General features: G+C 46.5%; 3 protein-coding genes across 5 annotated transcripts in view; 1 reads left to right on the top strand and 2 right to left on the bottom strand.

Annotated features, from left to right (window-relative positions):
- Positions 1-658: 658 nt before the first annotated feature.
- On the bottom strand, positions 659-7023 carry LOC115529391 (receptor-type tyrosine-protein phosphatase beta). The gene is made up of 11 exons (XM_030338086.1): positions 6731-7023; positions 6520-6608; positions 5647-6241; positions 5149-5400; positions 4413-4682; positions 3694-3817; positions 3044-3201; positions 2557-2817; positions 2118-2378; positions 1420-1514; positions 659-1290 (listed from the first exon to the last, which is right to left on the bottom strand). Exons 1-11 carry the CDS (start codon positions 6759-6761, stop codon positions 1204-1206), a joined length of 2223 nt encoding a protein of 740 aa, XP_030193946.1. The 5' UTR covers positions 6762-7023; the 3' UTR covers positions 659-1203.
- A 123-nt stretch (positions 7024-7146) lies between these two features.
- On the bottom strand, positions 7147-13966 carry tp53 (tumor protein p53). Of its 2 annotated transcripts, none has more exons than XM_030338190.1 (11): positions 13810-13966; positions 12980-13078; positions 12601-12649; positions 12337-12513; positions 10291-10465; positions 9468-9580; positions 9180-9289; positions 8948-9072; positions 8748-8842; positions 7723-7787; positions 7147-7478 (listed from the first exon to the last, which is right to left on the bottom strand). In XM_030338190.1, the coding sequence occupies exons 2-11, from the start codon at positions 13051-13053 to the stop codon at positions 7394-7396; spliced, it is 1068 nt and encodes a 355-aa protein (XP_030194050.1). In that variant the 5' UTR covers positions 13054-13078; positions 13810-13966; the 3' UTR covers positions 7147-7393. The 2 variants fall into 2 exon arrangements, with proteins under 2 accessions (XP_030194050.1, XP_030194051.1); XM_030338191.1 differs by having other exon boundaries at positions 13773-13964.
- The window catches only part of LOC115529420 (solute carrier family 2, facilitated glucose transporter member 4), an 18480-nt gene continuing 10468 nt past the window's right edge, over positions 10910-18921 (top strand). Inside the window, exon 1 of one of the 2 annotated variants that reach the window (XM_030338149.1) lies at positions 10910-11038. Coding sequence is in view for 1 of the 2 variants with exons in the window: in XM_030338148.1 (XP_030194008.1) it covers positions 18228-18263 (36 nt within the window). In the remaining variant the exon portion in view is untranslated. Of the gene's footprint in view, positions 11039-18161; positions 18264-18921 lie in introns of those variants that run through there. The other variant, XM_030338148.1, reaches the window with a different exon arrangement.

The raw sequence follows: 18921 nt of genomic DNA, 5'->3' as shown, positions 1-18921 counted from the left end.
GCCTGACTGCTATGTTCAAATGACATTTGTTCAAAGCAGTCGTTTAATTGCACTATAGGCTCTTTTTTTGTATCGTCCTGTTTTGATCAGTGTATGTGCCAATGTTGTTATCAATAAAAAATAATTTGCACAAGTCAAGCCGATGCACTTCACCATGTTGATAAGAGAATTAAAATGAGAAGAATCATGGGACAAAAAAAATCAAGGGATATTTAGCATAGAAAAATAATTTGCGATTAATCGCGATTAATTAGAGTTAACTATGGCATTAATGCGATTAATCACGATTAAACATTTTAATCGCTTGACAGCTCTAGGTAAAAGCAATTATAACTTTAGAATCTAGACATTATGAGTTACTGTCCTAATGTAATGGAACGTTTGCATTCCAAACTTTAATTGGTGAGCGGGCTCGAACAGAAGGATAATGCTGCCCTCCACCAGACATCTGGTGGAACTACAGTTGTATTCCTCAGGCGAAACCTGACCAAGAAATGATGCATCCAGTTTATGACATAACAGATCCACTTTGGAAATCATGAAGTCGTTGCCAATTTTTTTTTTTTATTGTCAGACACTTTCAGACTTTTACCTGGTTCAGCTCGATTCAGGGGAAATTAGTAAGACATTATTGACCAAGAGTGACCATATAAGCAAATCTTGTTAAAATATGTATTTATTGTCAAATTATTGAATTGTCAGCCACTTACAAAGCTGATCTTTACAAAGTCCAATGCACCCAAGTCTTGTTTATCAACCTGGAATGATCTGTGTCCTGATCTACTGATAATCTGCTTAGTATCAACCAGACCCTCGGATCAAAACAAGTTGTTGTCTTGGTTTGTAAACATACAAGGGTCCGCCCGATGCAGGGAAAATAAAAGTACCAAAAAACGATTGCATCGATTTGATTGATTCCCTTGATTTGAGTGAAGGTGAGAGTTAGCGCGGCACTATTTTGCCAAAAGGATAAATACTGTCCCATGGTGGACATCCGATGAAACTATAGCTGTATTCTTTGTGAAAACGTACAAAATGATTTAGCAAGAAAACAAATAACAATTTAAAAATATGCATTTCTGGACCAATTCGTTAAATGTGTACAATAATATATATAAATGGAAAATACTTTAACATTAGAGAACAAAGCAGTAAAATAGTCCACAACCGCATCAATTAAAACAAATAAAACCTTGATTTCTTTCACTGTGCAGTTTTGTCGAGAGGCGACGTCTTCCAGTCGAGTTTCCAGGACACTCCGTCCAACACTACACCGAACTCCTCCCTCAACTGAAATAAATAAAAGACGCAACACAGGTTTGTCCAATGAGGACACTTGGGGTTTCATAGGCTAGAAATGGGGAAGCCCCGCCCTAAAGCCCCACTGTGATTGGATTGTACCTTCATGGCCTTTCATACCTTATTGAGTACCTCCTCCTTGACGTCGTTTTCTTCGCAGTCTTGCCCTTTTGAAGAACACATCATGGACAGTGTGACTTCACTCACGTTCCCGGCTGAGGACAAAGGAGGTGTACGACGGGCCGGTCATTTGCATGTTCGTGGTGTAATGTAAATACACAGCCGTGCCTTACTTCTGGATAGACGCTCGTTTTGTTTGAAGAACCGGTTGTAAAAAGGGGTCAAAACTAGCCTGGCTAGAGCGCCAAACTGTATTTTGACACACACACACGAGCCCACACGACAATTGTATGCACACACACAGGCACCCACACAATCGCGTGAGCACACACATAGACACTCACACACACAGTAAAAAACGGGATGCAACTGAATCATTTGTTTGATTTGTATTGTCGATAAATAAATAAATGACTAACAGCTCTGTACATTCCTCCTTTACATCTCTCCTTTATTTTAAAGTAACTTTACTCCACACACACACACACACACACACACACACACACACACACACACACACACACACACACACACACACACACACACACACACACACACACACACCAAGCAGAGTTGAGCAGGAAGAACTCCAAATATTCAAAACAAAAATAAAAGGGTCTGGCTAAAACAAACAACATCGAACTCTATGTGTTGGTGCGTGCGTGCGTGCGTGCGTGCGTGCTTCCCGGCTGACTCACGTGTGTATTCTGTGCAGTTGGCTGGTTCGCTCTCCATGGTGCCGGAGACGGTGATCACCTGGAACAAGTATTGGGTGCCCGGGCGCAGGGGCCCGACACTGGTCTTGCCCCCGGTGCGGTTGAAAGTTTCGTGGTGGTTCCAGAATCTGCCGACGTACTTGACCCGGAACCTAGTGGTTGGGGCGGTTTGGGGCGCTGTCCACGTCAGGGTGCCGTTGCTGCCTTGAAAGGTGATTTTGAGGTCCTGCGCCATGACCGGTTCTAGATGCACACACACCCACACGCACACACACACACACACACACACACAAGCACAAATGTGATCGATGTTAAAAAGGATTTGTCGCAAATCGGGTGAAACGGTACCCACTGGTTGATATCACACGTTGGAGTGTCCATCAAGACGTCTGACTGACTGACAGACCGACAGATGACTCACGGGTGTAGGTGCTGCCGACGGTCGGATCGCTCTTGAGGTCCCCGGCGTGGGTGGTGACGGTCACCTCGTACTGGGCGGCGGCGTACAGCATGGGCAGGGTCAGGAGGAGGTCGGTGGTGTTGTAGTGGGTGGCGTTTACCATGGAGTTGTGCAGCCAGACGGACACAATGAAGTAATTGTAGGAGCCGTCGGGGGCATCCCAGCTGGCCTCGATGGTGGTCTCACGGGCGTCCAAGACCAGTTTTCTGGCGGGGTCTGGAACTGGGGGAGGGCCAGGGGGGGAGACCAGAGGGGGAGACGAGAGGAGGGAGACCGAGCGGACAATGAGCTACTGCTACGCAAATCATATAATCTCAATCCGTTTAAAAAAAAAAAAAAAAAAAAACAGAACCAAAAGAGAGGCGGGCCCAATTCAGTGAAAAGGTTTTTCATTCGAAAAATTGGCATTTCGAAAAAAAGACCCGTATGGACGCGTCCCCCCACCCACCGATGAAGCTGTCGATGTAGGCCTCGGCCCCCTTCAGAGACTCATACAGCGTCTGGACCATCAGCCTCACGTTGGTGCCAGGAGGCAGTGTGTCCACCGCCGCCTGCTTCTCGGGGGGGTTCACGGTTTGGTTGTAGAGCACTCTGTAGGGGGGGACACTGAAACCAACCAACACGGGTTCAAACCTCCACAGCGTGGGCATTCACGCATAAAAAAATTGATGTTGCCCCAATTACAACAATTCATCATTTGTGAAACACACCAGAGAAAGGAAAAGGCATATCACAAGAAAATTAAAAATGTTGTCAAATAAACGTACACATATGTTTATGGGTGTCATGAAAGAGAATCAAAAGCTGTGGGAGCAAATCCGTATTACAACTATAAAGAGTCCTTCTACATTATCGAGGAACTTCTCTGCCATGGGGCATCACAAAGTCATGAAATAAAGACACACGCAATCTTAATCGACGGAAGTTTGACGACGCACGATTAAAAATAGGCCTGGATTTTTGAGCTAAGTTGAATTCACACGTTATATTCACACACACACACACACACACACACACACACACACACACACACACACACACACACACACACACGCACACACACACACAGAAGAAAAGAAAAGTGGACTGTGAGAATACTTTTCGGTTTGGATATCCATAGCAACCACATTGTATCCTTGGGCGGAGCCCTCGTGGACCCATCTGAGAACCAGAGAGCTGTTGGTGATGTCTGAAACGTTGAGGTCAGTCACCACGCTGGGCCCTGAGAGAGAGAGAGAGAGAGAGAGAGAGAGAGGGGGGGGGAACCATCCGATCAAATCTCCCCTCATTTTCAGAGGTGAACTCGGAACGAGGGATCCGTCGTTCCTCTTTCTAGCTGTTAGGAGTGTGAGTCTGCAGAATGAGTGCCCGACCCGTGGAACCCTTTCAAACTGCGACTGTGAATTACTTAGCGTTGTCCAATTGAAAATCGACTTCACATCCAACCCAAATTCTGAAGCCCTGATAAGAGCAAAATGTGCTTAGCATCACAAGTCAGCTTTTGGGGCTACAATGTTGTTTTTTAACCAAGGAATGGGCGTTAGAATAAAGTTATAACATTCATAAATTTGATGTAAAATTATAAAAACAGAACATATCCTTGTCTCTAATAATTCTAACAAACTTCGTCTTTCCGAGTCTATTTGAATTGAAACTAGGTGTGGCTGCGCTTGCAGTCTTTTTGCATTCGCAACCACTCCCTACTATGTATGACTGGGAGACTCCGGCGGTTCTCGTCCCGACTCAACGAGAGGCCTTGGAGGAAAGGGGCCCGTCGCCATGACGACCCCGAGGGAGGCGGCAGTCGGCGGACTCACTGGTGAGCACGGTGATACTGGCTTTCTCGCTCTCCACGTCCCCGGTGACGCTCAGCACGTACACCGTGTACTTATTGCCGGGGGTCAAATCCTTGACCACCGCTTCTTCTTCGGTATAATTGCACGGATCCTTCACGTTACGGATCCGCCCTTCTTTATTTTCGACCCTCACGCAGTAGTGTTCCAGGTTGCCCACGGGCCGTTCCCAGCGCAGGGCCGCGGAGGACTCCGTGTTGTTCTCGACGGTGAGGTTGTACGGCGTCTCCGGCTCTAAAGAGGAGAGCGTGATTAACATGTTAAACGGATGTTTCTAATAAAATGTTTATTTACGCCCTGCGTCGGCAGACCTTGTTGCTCCGTAATGATTTCGAAGCGAGCGTTTTTGAAGAATAACCTCTGAGGAGATCCTTGACTTATTATTGGTACTTATTATATATATATATTATTGGTTATTGACTAAAGCAGTGTCGTAGCAGTCTGCATTTATTACTTGTTTGATGCAATGTAATATTATTGAGATTGCATTCAAGTGTTATTAATAGTTCAAGCTTTTAGGTCATTCCGCTGTCTAGATGTGCACAAAAAGTATGGTTCGATGTTGTGATAACTTTCAAAGAAAAGCATTTGGCTGCACATTTGAGCCAAATACATTGTCATGAATGACAAACTCATAAACAGCATTTGCAAAAAAAATGACTATAAATCATTCGTTATTGGATACGAGGAATTAACTCACTGGTGATGAAAGAAATATTCTGCGAGTTCAGTTCCCGGTCGCACTTCACCGCGAACACCCGCACTTCATATTTGGTGCCTGGGGTCATGTTGGATATTCGATAGGGCGAACTATCGACGCTAATGTTCAGGGAACCACCCCCCTGCACTTCCACGCGGTAGCTGCTTATATTCTCAGACGGGGTCGGGGTCTCCCAGCTCACCGTCGCGGTTGTGGCGTCGCGGACAACCGAGGCGATGCCATAGTAGCGGTCTAAGGTGGATATGAAAGACACATGTCAAATATATTACTGATTAACTATCAATATCCCCCATATCAATGGCGGATAGAAAGATTAAGTGTGTGTGTGTGTGTGTGTGTGGGGGGGGGGGGGGGGGGGGTATGTAAACAAAGAGAAGTGGCCCAGTGATCAAGTATAAACACAGATAAACCCAATACCCTTATTTCTTTATTTTCTAATAAAATGACATGTCTTTTTAAGAGCGAGATTATCCTTACCATCATAGCAGATATAAGGCAACTCTGTATTGCAGTCTTCCTCCACCCAGGGTCCGAAGTGGTGCATGGCCACACAGTCCTCTCTGACGTATTGCGGCGTCGTTAGGAAAGTCATATCAGAGTAATACGTTTGCGTAAAGCTACTGGTTTCACCTGAGGCCGTTCCAGTGAAGCCACTGCTACTGGTTTCAGGAAGGGCAGTGTTGGTTAAAGCTTTCTTTTGAGTATCACCTGAGGCCGTTCCAGTGAAGCCACTGCTACTGGTTTCAGAAAGGGCAGTGTTGGTTAAAGCCGTCTTTAGAGTATCACCTGAGGCCGTTCTACTGGTTTCAGGAAGGCCTTTGGTGGTTAAAGTAGTCTTTCGAGTATCAACGGTGGGAGCAGCGATAGTGGTGCAGGGTTCCACAACAGGGGGCGGGGGTTTCACGGGGTACCAGTTCTGGAAGGTGATGGGGTCCCCGTTGGCCCAGGCAGACCACGGCGCATCCGTCTCGTTGAACGTCTCGCGGAGACCGATCCACTGCGGGCTCTTGGCCCCCTCTACCAGAGCGAAGCTGTTGTCGTAGCTCATCGTCACCAGGTCCTTGTAGCACACCTGAGGGCCGAGAAATCGGTGGTCATGCGCATTCGACACTGGGTTCCAGTTCATATTGCAGCGTTTTTTGGAAGATAATATCCCCTTCATCTTTTGTAAAAAAAAAATAAACAATTAATGTTGCCCCAATTACAACAATTCATCATTTGTGAAACACACCAGAGAAAGGAAAAGGCATATTGTCATTAACCTTAATGATAACGTTTCCAGGTAAATCAACATCTGATGTATTAACCTCATTTTCACTGACTTATTTATTTTAGAGGTCTATGCGGTACCTGGCAATGTCGCCTCGCCTCAGCCCAGGAGGCATTTCTGGACTGGGGGAAGAACTGTCTCTCGGACCAACTCGGCGACAGCAGTGGAGCTAATAAATGTATCAAATATAAATATTTGTATTGAAAATAGGTCCCTCATTAGTACAGCACGTATACAGTAACAATTTGAATATATGATTCGACAAACAGCCGTTTCGGATCCCAAACTTACCGATAATAAAAAGTATGGAGACTTTATCCATCTTGGCTGCTCAGGCCGGTCAAAGTACCCACGGTTTCAATCCTATCCCAGCCTTGTATGATTCAGCATCCGACTTGATTAACAAAATAATATTAAGCCGCTTGGACGAATGAACGCCGAATGAGTCTGGTTGGCTGAACAATGTGGTATTCATGTTGTACAGCTAGGTATTAAGATCACAGTCTGCCTGGTTTTGCATTGGTCCTGCCACATGCAAAGCAGCAAGGGGAAATAACGTTCTAATGATCTGCAGTTTGTGGCCGGTCCCAACATCTAGCACTTCCAAAGGTCACACACCATGTATACATCATTGAAAGATACCTTTCTTGGTAGGTAAATAAAACAAGAGTAATGCAGCACACATAACAGAACAAAGAACAAACAGATTAGTTATTTAAATTGATTTTTTTATTATGGCCTCTTATAAAAACGAAATAAAAAAGAATTAGTATCAAGACAGAAAAAATACATGAAAAATAAAATACATTGTATATAAAACTATATGCTGAAAAATAAGCTATGAAAAAAAATAAAAAATAGGAATGACAAAAGAAAAGTGTAGAAAATAACGGGGTTCGCTGTGGCAGTGTTATGTTGGACGTACACATTTCTTTAAGGAACACTCCGGGGACCTCAGTCGGTCCCCTCGTCTGTCCGGTCCCCCAGCCGTCTCTTTCCCCGCGACGGCCCCCCTTGGACCTCCTGCTTCACTTTCATCCTAAAACAATGGCAACAGGGATGGATGAACAACTAGTCCTCCGTCTTGGTAGAAGACGTGGTTAGACATCACGGCTGCCTGCCCGATAAGAGCGACCACACATTCGTCGCCTGGCACTTGTGATTGGCCCGTTGCGATGTTTTCATCGGCTGGAAACGAACCACTGGATAATGTGATAATAAGGGCGAGTTGCAGCACCTGGTGGGGGCCGATGTGTGCTTCAGAGGTCCCCTTTGCTACTTACCTCTCCTGCAGCGCTAGTGCATCGTTGATCTGCTTCAGGACCTCGTATCTCTTACGGCCGACGACCTGTCAAACACACAGGAACCACACATGATCGGGTCGGTCGGTGCACGCAGAGTACACACGGGGTACGTTGCGGTGTGCGTCCACACGTACCCCGTGTGTACTCTGCGTGTAAACAGTTCGCACCTGGTCTCACAACACCCAGCACATTGCCAAGAAGTCTCAGCTGTGCGGCTGTACTTCTTAAGAAAGCTGAGGAAATTTTGACTGTTATCAGAACTCCTCAGCAACTTCTACAGGTGTACAGTGGAGAGCCTCCTGAGCAACTCCATCACAGCGTGGTTTGGAAACTTCACGGTACAGGAAAGGAAGGCTCTCCAACGTGTGATTAAAACTGCACAATACATCTGGGGAGCAGCCTTCCCATCACTTCAAGACATTTACAACACCCGGGTTACAAAGAGGGCACACAACATCACCAAGGACACTACACACCCCCAGCACACACTGTACACAATGCTACCATCTGGCAGACGCTACAGGAGCATGAAAGCCAGAACAACCAGACTTAAAGGCTGCTGAATGACTCTCTCAAACACTGATGACACCCTGTATTTGCACTATATTCAATACTGTGAACTGTATTTATTTACAACTGTGAGCTTCATTTGCACTATGTACTTATCTACTACTAATATTCAACATCCAATTTATAGATTCAAAAATCTATATTTCGTCTATATGTCTTTCACGGCCTTCTGCTGTATGCAAACATTCCACATGCTAAACAGCACCTTATATTTAACTGTTTTTGTTTAACTAAATTCTGCTCCTTGTACGATATCTTTAGTAGTTTAGTTTATTTATCTACTTTTTTTTTGAGCATAATTTGTGTGAGGGGAACTTGCAAATTAAGATTTTCATTGCCCAGTGTAAACCATGTTTCCATTGTGTATACGACAATAAACGATGGTGTATCTTGTACCTCGTGGTACTAGCTGTGTGAGTGTGTGGGGAGCTCACCTGAAGCACAAACACCTCCTTATCCTCCTCTTCAGCGCTGGAGGCGGACACGACCCTTTTGGGCGGGGCCGCGGTGGCCGGAGTGGGGGGGCTCTCTGAGGAGACGACGGCACACATCACCACATGGTCACCAGGCGTACAAAGCAGAGAGAGCGAGAGCGGGGGGGGGGGGGGGGGAGACCGTCACGCCAGATACGCACTTCTTTTTTTGGTGGGCTTGGATCCCTCCGTCTTTTTCTCCACGTTGCCCTCCTCCGTCTTGCGGTCGCGCCCGGGACAGGCGCAGACGCGCACCTCGAAGCAACGCCGCCCGAGAACATGCCCCCTGTGGAGAGACCGGGAGGGAGGGGGGGGGGGGTGGTTAGAGAGCGCTACCGGGTTCCCAAGCGGGCCCCCAGGCTACTGGCCCCAGAGGCGAGGCGGTGGACTCACTCAGAGGACTCCAGGGTCAGGATGGTCAGGATGGCTCTCCGGTTCATCCCTCCCATGCAGGAGCTGTTGCACATGAAGTTCAGCAGCAGCGTCGTGTGCCCAGAGCCCAGCTGTGTGGAGAGGAGGAGCACCGTCAAACCACACACACACACACACACACACACACACACACACACACACACACACACACACACACACACACACACACACACACACACACACACACACACACACACACACACACACACACACACACACACACACACACTGCATGGAGGGGACTCTTACCTGGGGGGCCTCGTAGGGCAGGGTCACACTCTGCCGCTTGGTGTTGGGGTCTTCCATGTACTGGGCCCGCTGGCTCCCCTCCACGCGGATCAGGTGACTGCGATGTTCCACCGCTACACAAAAAGAAGACCCACGCGAAACCACACACACACACACACACACACACACACACACACACACACACACACACACACACACACACACACACACACACACACACACACACACACACACACACACACACACACACACACACACACACACACACACAGTGAACCCCACATAATACCGGTGCAGAGTGGTCGTCGTTGCACACACACACACTTCATTTTTCTACGTTTGCATACCAACGCAGGTCAGCGTGCACGATGAGAGGCAGCGCTCGGCACTCGGCCACTTACACCTAGACAGGCAGAGGATGGCAGACGCACGCGTACGCAAGACGCACGCGTACGCAGGACTCACGCGTACGCAGGACTCACGCGTACGCAGGACTCACATGCGCCGCTGGTGTGACGGGAAGGGCCCGCCACACTCCTGCGGTGAAACGGCCAGCAGGGCTGGCCCCGAGGCGTCCGTGGAGGACGGAGAGCCGAGGGGTGCACACACCCTCACGAAAGAACCGTTTGGAAATAAGTTCAACCTTTTTTCTTTAGCGTTTCATTTATTCGATCCGTCGGTCGATAAAAAAAAAACCTTTGACAAACGCCTTCTAGCCCCAAAGCCTCCAAGTCCCCGGCAGCACAAGATTAAACTAAAAACATTATTCCCCCCCCCCCCCCCCCGCTAGGCAAACCCATGGCTCCGCCGCCCTCCGCCTCACCGTCCTCCTTCAGGTGGTGGGGGCACCGCCGCACCACGTCCGCCACATGCTCCGTCTTTTTGTAGACGGCCGTGGCCCTCAGGATGGCCCCCGGGGGAGGGGCCCCGTCCACCAGGACCTCCACCGGGCACGTCTTGGCGAGCTGGCAGAACAGCTTGTTCAGCGAGACCGAGTACTGAAGCGCCGCAGCCGAAAAACAAAAGAAAGATGAGTCAATGCGTCTTTCGTGGCCTTCAGTGCCGAGACCAGAGGAGACGGTGGAGACCGGACGAATCCAAAAGGCGGCTCCAGCAGACAAAGTTAAAAAAATAAAAAAATGTACACGATTATCATTCAGATGCTTACCATGCCCTGGTAGTGGGGCCAGCTGTAGGAAGGAGACTGGTGGGGCTTTCAGCACTCTCTACCTAGCTATGGGTCGAGTTTAACTCCATGTTGACTGGAGCAGGGGGACATGCCCTGTCATGTCAGTACATGGTGCTGCAAGAAGCCCGCAACACTTCCAGTGAGTCAGGGGGAGGGGGGAGCGATGGTTGGGGGCGGTAGTTAAAATGCAACCACAGCCTAACCTTTACCCACGCTGACCAATGGGGTGACTCGTGAGGGTGTGTCACCGTGGAAACCGTACAGCCATTGGCTTTGAGTGACATCTAGGCCATATGTTGGAGCAAACCCCACACAATGAATGAGTTCAACTTGAATGCTCCCATGAAGGATCCAAAAAGTGCACTTTTAACACAACTTCAAGGTAAGACTTTTACTTTAATTATGCTTTTAGAACCTTATAATATCTTTTTTTTTTTATAATTATTATTTGATATGACTGATCAACCATATACAATATGAAAAAGTAAAAAAGTAAAAGCAGTTTTTTTAAATATATAGCATAAATGTTTTCTAAATGAATCACCTTGTCAAGACTACGAGAACTAGTCCATAGGAATCATGGACGTTAACAGAGTTTGTGGACTCTAAACTACGCTCCACCCTTTCTCCAGGGTGGAGCGTACTTCAGGTCTGTGGCAGGACCCTCCATTGTTCTCCTAGTCACTATTCGTTCTACACCGCCCTCCACAAATGGAACAGACCGCGCCAGCTGGGTTCCAAAATACTGTCCGGTCAAACATTAATAAAGTCAATTATTAATAAAACATTAGGAAAGAGTTCTTTGGATATTCACATTGTGGCATTTTAGACCAGATAGTTAAAGAACAAGGGGGCTTTAACTGGTCTTATGTCTCGTCTAGAGTAGGCCGGCAATGTCAGAGGACTCGACTGCCACAACGAGCTGGCCCGGTTGAAGACTAGGGGTGGGACGATATTAAAACGTGACGAAATGCGTCGTTGAGACAAAGAAATGGTTCAGTTTTCTTCATACTTTATTTATGGACCTTAAAAATTAATATACTAAGAAAAACTTTTTGTTATTGCCATTATGACAAGATGATTAGTCTATACCATGTTACTATAAACACATGGTGTCTACAATTTCATAAGAATGGAAATATAGGGCAAATGGCATTGTTTTGCATATTTTGTGTCTTTAGAATAAACGTCCACTGTTTTTCAGTCATACATTTTCTTCATTCAAGTTTAAAATATCGTCATAATATCGAATCGTGAACCCAGTATCGTGTATCGTGTCGAATCGTGAGCTGGGTGAATCGTCACACCCCTCGTGAAGCCACGTCAAAGCCTCCACTCAACATTTATCCGAGTCTCTGCTCTGCAGCCAGTAGGAGTACACTACACTGATCTGCAGCCAGTAGGAGTACACTTCACTGATCTGCAGCCAGTAGGAGTACACTTCACTGATCTGCAGCCAGTAGGAGTACACTTCACTGATCTGCAGCCAGTAGGAGTACACTTCACTGATCTGCAGCCAGTAGGAGTACACTACACTGATCTGCAGCCAGTAGGAGTACACTACACTGATCTGCAGCCAGTAGGAGTACACTTCACTGATCTGCAGCCAGTAGGAGTACACTTCACTGATCCCTGACCGAAAACCAGCCGTCTGGGCGAATGAGGAGGATGGATACTCACTGTGGAGGTAACAGATTTCGCCGTTCCAGAGTTCTGGAAGCGGATGTGAAAGCCGTACTCTCCGGCATAATCTGAGGTGGTGGGCACGGTGGGGGCCGCGTGCGTGGGGGGAGCGTCGAGCGGGGCAGGGGGGTCTGGGAAGAGGTCCTCCACAGTGATGGAGGAGTCTGGCATGAGCTGTGAAAAGAGAACGATCTTCAGTTTTCCATGTTTACGGCTAACAGAGCGTTGGGGGGAGTTCATTAATTAACCGAGTAGACTTACGTCAAACCAGCTACCAGGAGAGGGGTCCAGGCAGTCAAGGGTTGCCGGCCTTGGGGGGGGGAAATGGTAAACACATAAATTAATGCAAATGTGATTGATAATCATTTAGAATATCCACATCAGGATGTGGAACGTGAAAATTGTTGCTTGGAGCATCGTTTTATTTTACCCAACAAGTGTATTTGGAGAGATCTTCAATGACGGGATAAATCAATGCGATGTGATATCCTACAACTTATATATTTAGTGTCGGCAAAGAATCAAACTAGTGGTTTTGTTTTGGGGCAGGTGGAGGCAGAATAAACTGTTATCAGTTGAATTGTCAAGTGCTTGTCTGGAATAATTTCCTCAAGTATTGTAGCGTCTCGTGTTGACTTACACACTCTCCCAAAAGGCCTGGAATGAGTCCTGGCGCAGGGGAAGACTCAAGACCTCGTCCTCCACAACATCCATAATGTGCAGTAGTCAGGTCCCGAGGCTGAGACGTACAACAGTTTCAGTTAGACCGCGAACAGACACCGCCACACAAATTGACATGTCATATGCTGTTTGTGACGCAACAACAATGCATACAAATAAACATCCTCTGAAACGTTGAAAAATACACAAACCAACACGTTGTAAACGAAATCGAATTCAATCGATATTGGAATATATACTATAACTGCAGTTATATAATGTATTTCAGTCAGCAGTGAACCAAGGATCCAAGATTTAGGCCATGAGCCTTACGTTGGCAACACTGAATACACATATATTAGCAGACAAACTCCGACAGTCATTCATTCATTCAAACGACACACATAAAACCTTCACAATAGGACCCAAGAGGTTCATGCAGGGGATCAAAACAACGACCTGTCCTTCAGGAAGCTAACCAAACAACAGAATAGCTAGCGCGCAGCCTTATAGGCCTACCGGAAACCGATTGGATTATTAACAACTGTCTCTCAAAGTTTGTATTATCGTTCGTTTGCTGAATCGAGATATGGAGTCGCAGTCTTCATCTGTGATTTATTCGTGAAAAGGTCCTGGAAAAGATCAATTACTAAGCCGAGAAACTCCAAGGCGTGCATGCTAAGGAAGCTAACGCGTGGTAAACGTCGGGTAAACGTGGAGGAATTCCCTCAACTTTTCCCTCAATGGAGAGACGTTCGGCGGAATGTGTTTACCTAGACAGGGGATAATGACATGAAATAAAAACGCTACCTCAGACCCCTCAATCCGGCGTGGAGGATGTGAGTCAGCCGTCAAGTGTGATTCAACGCAGTCAGCTGCAATTCACAATATTATGGACGACGAGCGAACACGTTGGAGGATGGGGGTCGAGTTGGGGATTCCCGAAAAACTTGAATGGGAGGAGCAACGTGGCGACCAATCACAGCGCCCCTTTTGTTGGGTTTAAAAAAAGGAAATGGCGAATTTCACGATTGGAAGGCCATGCAACAAATCAGCGCTGTCATCAAAATGGCTGCAGAAAGTTAAAGTTGGAAAAGTGAAGTTCTCGGTCCCTGAAGTATTCACCTCACCACGGAAGAACATGCATTGGGGGAAGTCTGTATTCCCCACTATCAGCGATCATTATTTAATGATTTTTGAAAATACCAATTACTATTGCTGTCAAAATAACCTACACTGAAGTATTTGGATTTCAATAAGGGTTACTATATATTGCATTCCGTAGCAATAATAAAAAATAATAATAATACAATTAAAATAAATAGTACAAATAATAATTTCGAGGAAAAAATTAATATATTCTTGAGATTAACAATTGCATTAACTATAACCATGAATTACAGTGATTTGTATATGAATAGTAAAAGTAAAAATAGTTTCGATCATCAATAATAACTCACAAAACGATGTAAAGGACTAATTCCACTTCGACCTACAATAATAATACAAATAATAATATTATTATAACAAATAGTAACCATATTAATGATCGTGTTAATAATTATTATGATTATATTGCTATTATCATAAAATATGATGGAGGAATGTGAGGAGTACATTGCCCTCTAGTGGTGTCCTTAACCATCTCTAATACTTAAACTTAACCATTTCTCACCTAACCCCTAAACTTAACCATTCAACGATCTAAATCAAGCCATTTATTAATGTAGGTCTATACCTAAGTTATTTGCAACGCAATCCTAGGAAAGATGTACTCTCCTTTGCCGGTGTCTTAAAGGCAAAGGTCATAGAACTGCGGTCGTGAAAATGCAGCCTCTGGTATTGCAGGAACAGACGATAACGTGTCAGAGACTGCTGCGGCCTCCGTACGTAGACCTACCGTCTCTGTGAACTGCCGGGCGGTGGTCCGTGCCTCTTTTGGCCGCGTGACCTTTGAATGAATGCGCTGTTGGCGTTCAGTGGGTTCATTATGAACTTGATCCCACCAGCACCACCTCCACCACCGCTTATAGACTAAAGAATAAAGTCCCATTCACCCTGTAGGGAGGACAGAGGGTTGTATGTATCGCTTGCAACATTACATTATGTTGCATTTATTCTACTGACACCTTTGTGCAATATAAAGTAAGTGCATTAAAAAATGGAGATACACTAAAGAAAAATGCAGAGTACGTAAAAATTCACAATATAAGTAAAGCAACAGCTTTTAAGTGCTACAATATAGAAACAAGAGACAGATACAGAGATAGAAAGAGGTGGATTTGTTTTTCACGAAAACTTTCCCAAGAGGTAACACCCAATCCTCTAATACAATACGATCCTACTTAGTTTCATTCGCGATTCATAATCATTATGTGTTTGTGTTACATCCCAGCCGACATAAGTGAATCAACCCATCTGGGTTTAAATCCTATCAATTTAACTCAATACAAACTTTATTGCAGACTCAAGGGAGGTCCTTAATAGACCCGATTCTGAAACATTAATCCAAGTTAATAGGTTGCAATTGTTACAGTGGCTACTGTATCTCACATCTTAAAATGTCCACACCATCCAGGAGCTCAGATATTTCTAGGGTGGACAAATAGAAGTATATTCACAACTGTCCTCAACTTATTTAAGGTCGCACAATGGCTCAAACCCCTTGCCTTGGAGGTTAGATTCAGCGTGTATGGATTGTGACGAAGTTGACCCTCAAATCAACATGTCTTTAGCTATAAGATTTACTGCAAGCAGCGCACAAAATAAACAATGCCAGCTGAGCCCCTAGACACACAAACACACACACACACACACACACACACACTGACACGCACACACACACACACACACACACACACACACACACACACACACACACACACACACACACACACACACACACACACGCACTTGCTATTTACAGGGTAACGATATTTTTATCATCCTCTTTGGTCACCCAAGTTAATAACACACGACAGTCACATGCTGTGTGGTGGCGTGATTCATGTGGAGGGTTACAGTAGCATGTGTGCCCCGCCAGGCCTGGAACAACAGAAGTGACATTTGAACAGCGTTGCATGGAGTTAATGCTGTTTATTTTAGGAGGAGGAGGAGGAGGAGTGTTAACTTGCGAGGGAAAGCAGGCCTGTGTGTGTGATGGCACAACACCAATGCTGTGTTTTGGATCCACTTGTTGTTATTATGATGACCTTTTTGCTAAGACAGCAGTTTGACTATGGTGGTGCGTTGTCTTCTTCCCCATTGGCTGTACTACTATACCAGACTCATTTGTATTGACAAAGATGCAGAGGTAAAATGGAACCCCATGGGCCTTATTAACCTAAAGAGGACATCTTGGTTCTGTCTGGGCTCTGCTCGCTAGTTGGACGGCGAGTGTTTGCAATCAAGATGGCCTCTCTAGGTGATTAAGGGCCAGGGCCCGGGGTAACTCTAATGAAACACGCACTGCTCTGATGGTGGACCGAGGGGTTCTCACAGTGGGCTTTGGGTTCCGTTTCCGTTTCCGGTCTGGATTTATCCGTCTACTACGGTGCGAAATCAGAACACATAGGAGAGGGTGATGGGGGTGGGAGGGAGGAAAGGGGGGGGGGGGGGGGGGGGGGGGGGGGGGGAGGGCTGGCATGCCGAGAGCGGGTGGCGTGAGACAGCGAGTGACGTGTGCAGAGGGAGGCACCGGGCGGTGGGGGGGGGTAGGTGACACCAGGGCAGGGTCATTGAGGGATGCTGAGAAAGCGGAAGTAGCTTGTGTACCTCGTGGGCCGCGCCCGACCAATGCCCCACTCTCCCCTGCCACACACCCACCCGTTCCCCCGCCTCACACACCCATGAGAGACTCAGTGGACACCATGTGCCGGGGCCAAACTTTACGGTGCTAACACAGGGGGTGGTGCGTCGGAAGACCCCGAAATTGAGGAGAACACCACCTGTTCTCTCTCTCGCCCTCTCTCTCTCTCTCTCTCTCGCCCTCTCTCTCTCTCTCTCTCTCTCTCTCTCTCTCTCTCTCTCTCTGTCTCTCTGTCTCTGTCTCTCTCTCTCTCTCTCTCTCTCTCTCTCTCTCTCTCTCTCTCTCTCTCTCTCTCTCTCTGTCTCTCTGTCTCTCTCTCTCTCTCTCTCTCTCTCTCTCTCTCTCCTTCTCTCTCTCGCTCACCCCCTCTCTCTCTCTCGCTCACCCCCTCTCTCACTCTCTCTCTCTCCCTCTCTCTCTCTCATCCCGTGCCTCCTCTCTCCGTTCTCTGTGGCTGGCGGTTCTAAAATAGCCGTGGGTTATGTGCTGTGGAAGAGCAGACAATGGCAGATACTACCGGTTGGCGAGATAGGCGAGCCCCCCGATTTCTGACAGAAGAAGCGGGTCAGGCCCGCCCGGTCCCACCGGAGGTACAGAGGGGCCACCCAGACCCCTTAGAGGACAGGGTGTTCCTCTTCTTCAATGTGGACATTCAAAACCCATGTCCTGGTGCCGAAAAAATTGGAGCTATATTTCTATACTTGGAACTATTGTCCTAAGAATATGTGTACATAACGCATCCGGTAAACCTATTGGATGTTGTATGCTTCAAAAAGAGCCACAGAAAATGTTGAAATCGGATTTCGAACCACAAAAACTGTTAGTGTCTGTAACTTGTTGGATATTTCTTTTTTTTTATGTCCCCGTAGGTGATACAATTCGCTCTTGATTTGATTTGAAACTAACTTTTGTAGTGAATCTTTATTTTGAATGCAGCCTTTTATTTTAGGAGTCTGTTAACCCAAGGCCTTGTGTGTAGTAGTGTGTGTGTGTGAGTGGGATTGTATTTGATGCATACAGTGAACAATCTGTCATAGCCCTGCAGCCAATGGCATGAGGGCTTCCTGCTTTCGTGGTGCCACAAAGTTCGACCTCTGCTGGGGCCCTTCAAGATCAGCCCACGGGACGACTAAAGCAACTCTGGCCGTGCGCCCATGACAACCATATTGCGCACGGAAAAAACTACGCGCGAGTGCAAATGCACGACATGATTACGGAAACCAAACTACTTTACCTGGACTCCACGCTGCCACTACGTCCATTTTTTTTAGGTGGTCGGGGATAGGGGGCTGTAATTAGATCTCGGACGGGATTGTTTTTGTTACGAGTGAGTTTCACGTGGTAGCCTGTTGTTTGGTGCGAAGGGGGAGCGAGACGCAACTGTCACCGGCTGCTCTTCGGGGTCTCTCGTTGTCCAAGCATGCCTGCCGGATTCCAGCAACTGAACGGGGGGGAGGTAATGTGCGGCTCTTTTAAAAAGAAATTAAACTAAATTCACACCAGAAAATGTACCGTTAGGAACATTTGCAGAAGTGTGTGGCGGTTCCGTTGCGCGCGTTTACGCACGCTTTGTTGATAGGTCACCGTTTGTTCCATGGATGATATCGTCAGAATGGCTCGTTTGTTCAGGTTAAAAAGTAATTCATGAATGTAAATAATTGTTCGAGATTGCGACGGTCTCTGCATGGCTATTATTGCGACAAGCTATATCATTTCGATTATTTGCGTTTATACTGTGTAATATAGAACTTGTGGTCAAATATTTTTTTAATTTAAAATCTATTAATTTGCCTATTTATGAGATCCTGCCGCAAAAACTGTTCTCAGAGATTTCTTGTAAGTTGTGAAAGGTGACCTTGAGTAGGCTAGTGTGTTTTCGTTCGTGCGTAATGTGTGTGTGTGTGTGTGTGTGTGTGTGTGTGTGTGTGTGTGTGTGTGTGTGTGTGTGTGTGTGTGTGTGTGTGTGTGTGTGTGTGTGTGTGTGTGCGTGTGCGTGTGCACGTGCCAGGAGGTCAGCTGAAGTAAATCAGAATTTTTGAAATGGCAGCTTGACTCATGGTTTCAACTTACCACTAATAAGACCCCCTTCCCTGTTCTAACTTGGTGGAAGCATT

Source organism: Gadus morhua, chromosome 17, assembly GCF_902167405.1.
Source record: "Gadus morhua chromosome 17, gadMor3.0, whole genome shotgun sequence".
Lineage (NCBI taxonomy): Eukaryota > Metazoa > Chordata > Actinopteri > Gadiformes > Gadidae > Gadus > Gadus morhua.
The sequence above is the reverse complement of the archived record's forward strand: the minus strand, read 5'-3'. Positions and strand labels throughout refer to the sequence as shown.

What these genes read in the sequence shown, in the direction of transcription:
- LOC115529391 (XM_030338086.1), bottom strand. Translation starts at nt 6,761, where the DNA reads ATGGATAAAGTCTCCATACTTTTTATTATCG. An exon ending in CGTCGGCAGCACCTACACCC is followed by an intron (nt 2,379 to 2,556) that starts GTGAGTCATCTG and finishes GTGTGCATCTAG; the next exon opens with AACCGGTCATGGCGCAGGAC. An exon ending in AGGAGGAGGTACTCAATAAG is followed by an intron (nt 1,291 to 1,419) that starts GTATGAAAGGCC and finishes TATTTATTTCAG; the next exon opens with TTGAGGGAGGAGTTCGGTGT.
- tp53 (XM_030338190.1), bottom strand. Translation starts at nt 13,053, where the DNA reads ATGGATGTTGTGGAGGACGAGGTCTTGAGTCTTCCCCTGCGCCAGGAC. An exon ending in CGAAATCTGTTACCTCCACA is followed by an intron (nt 10,466 to 12,336) that starts GTGAGTATCCAT and finishes GCGGCGCTTCAG; the next exon opens with TACTCGGTCTCGCTGAACAA. An exon ending in AGGAGGTGTTTGTGCTTCAG is followed by an intron (nt 7,788 to 8,747) that starts GTGAGCTCCCCA and finishes TGTGTTTGACAG; the next exon opens with GTCGTCGGCCGTAAGAGATA.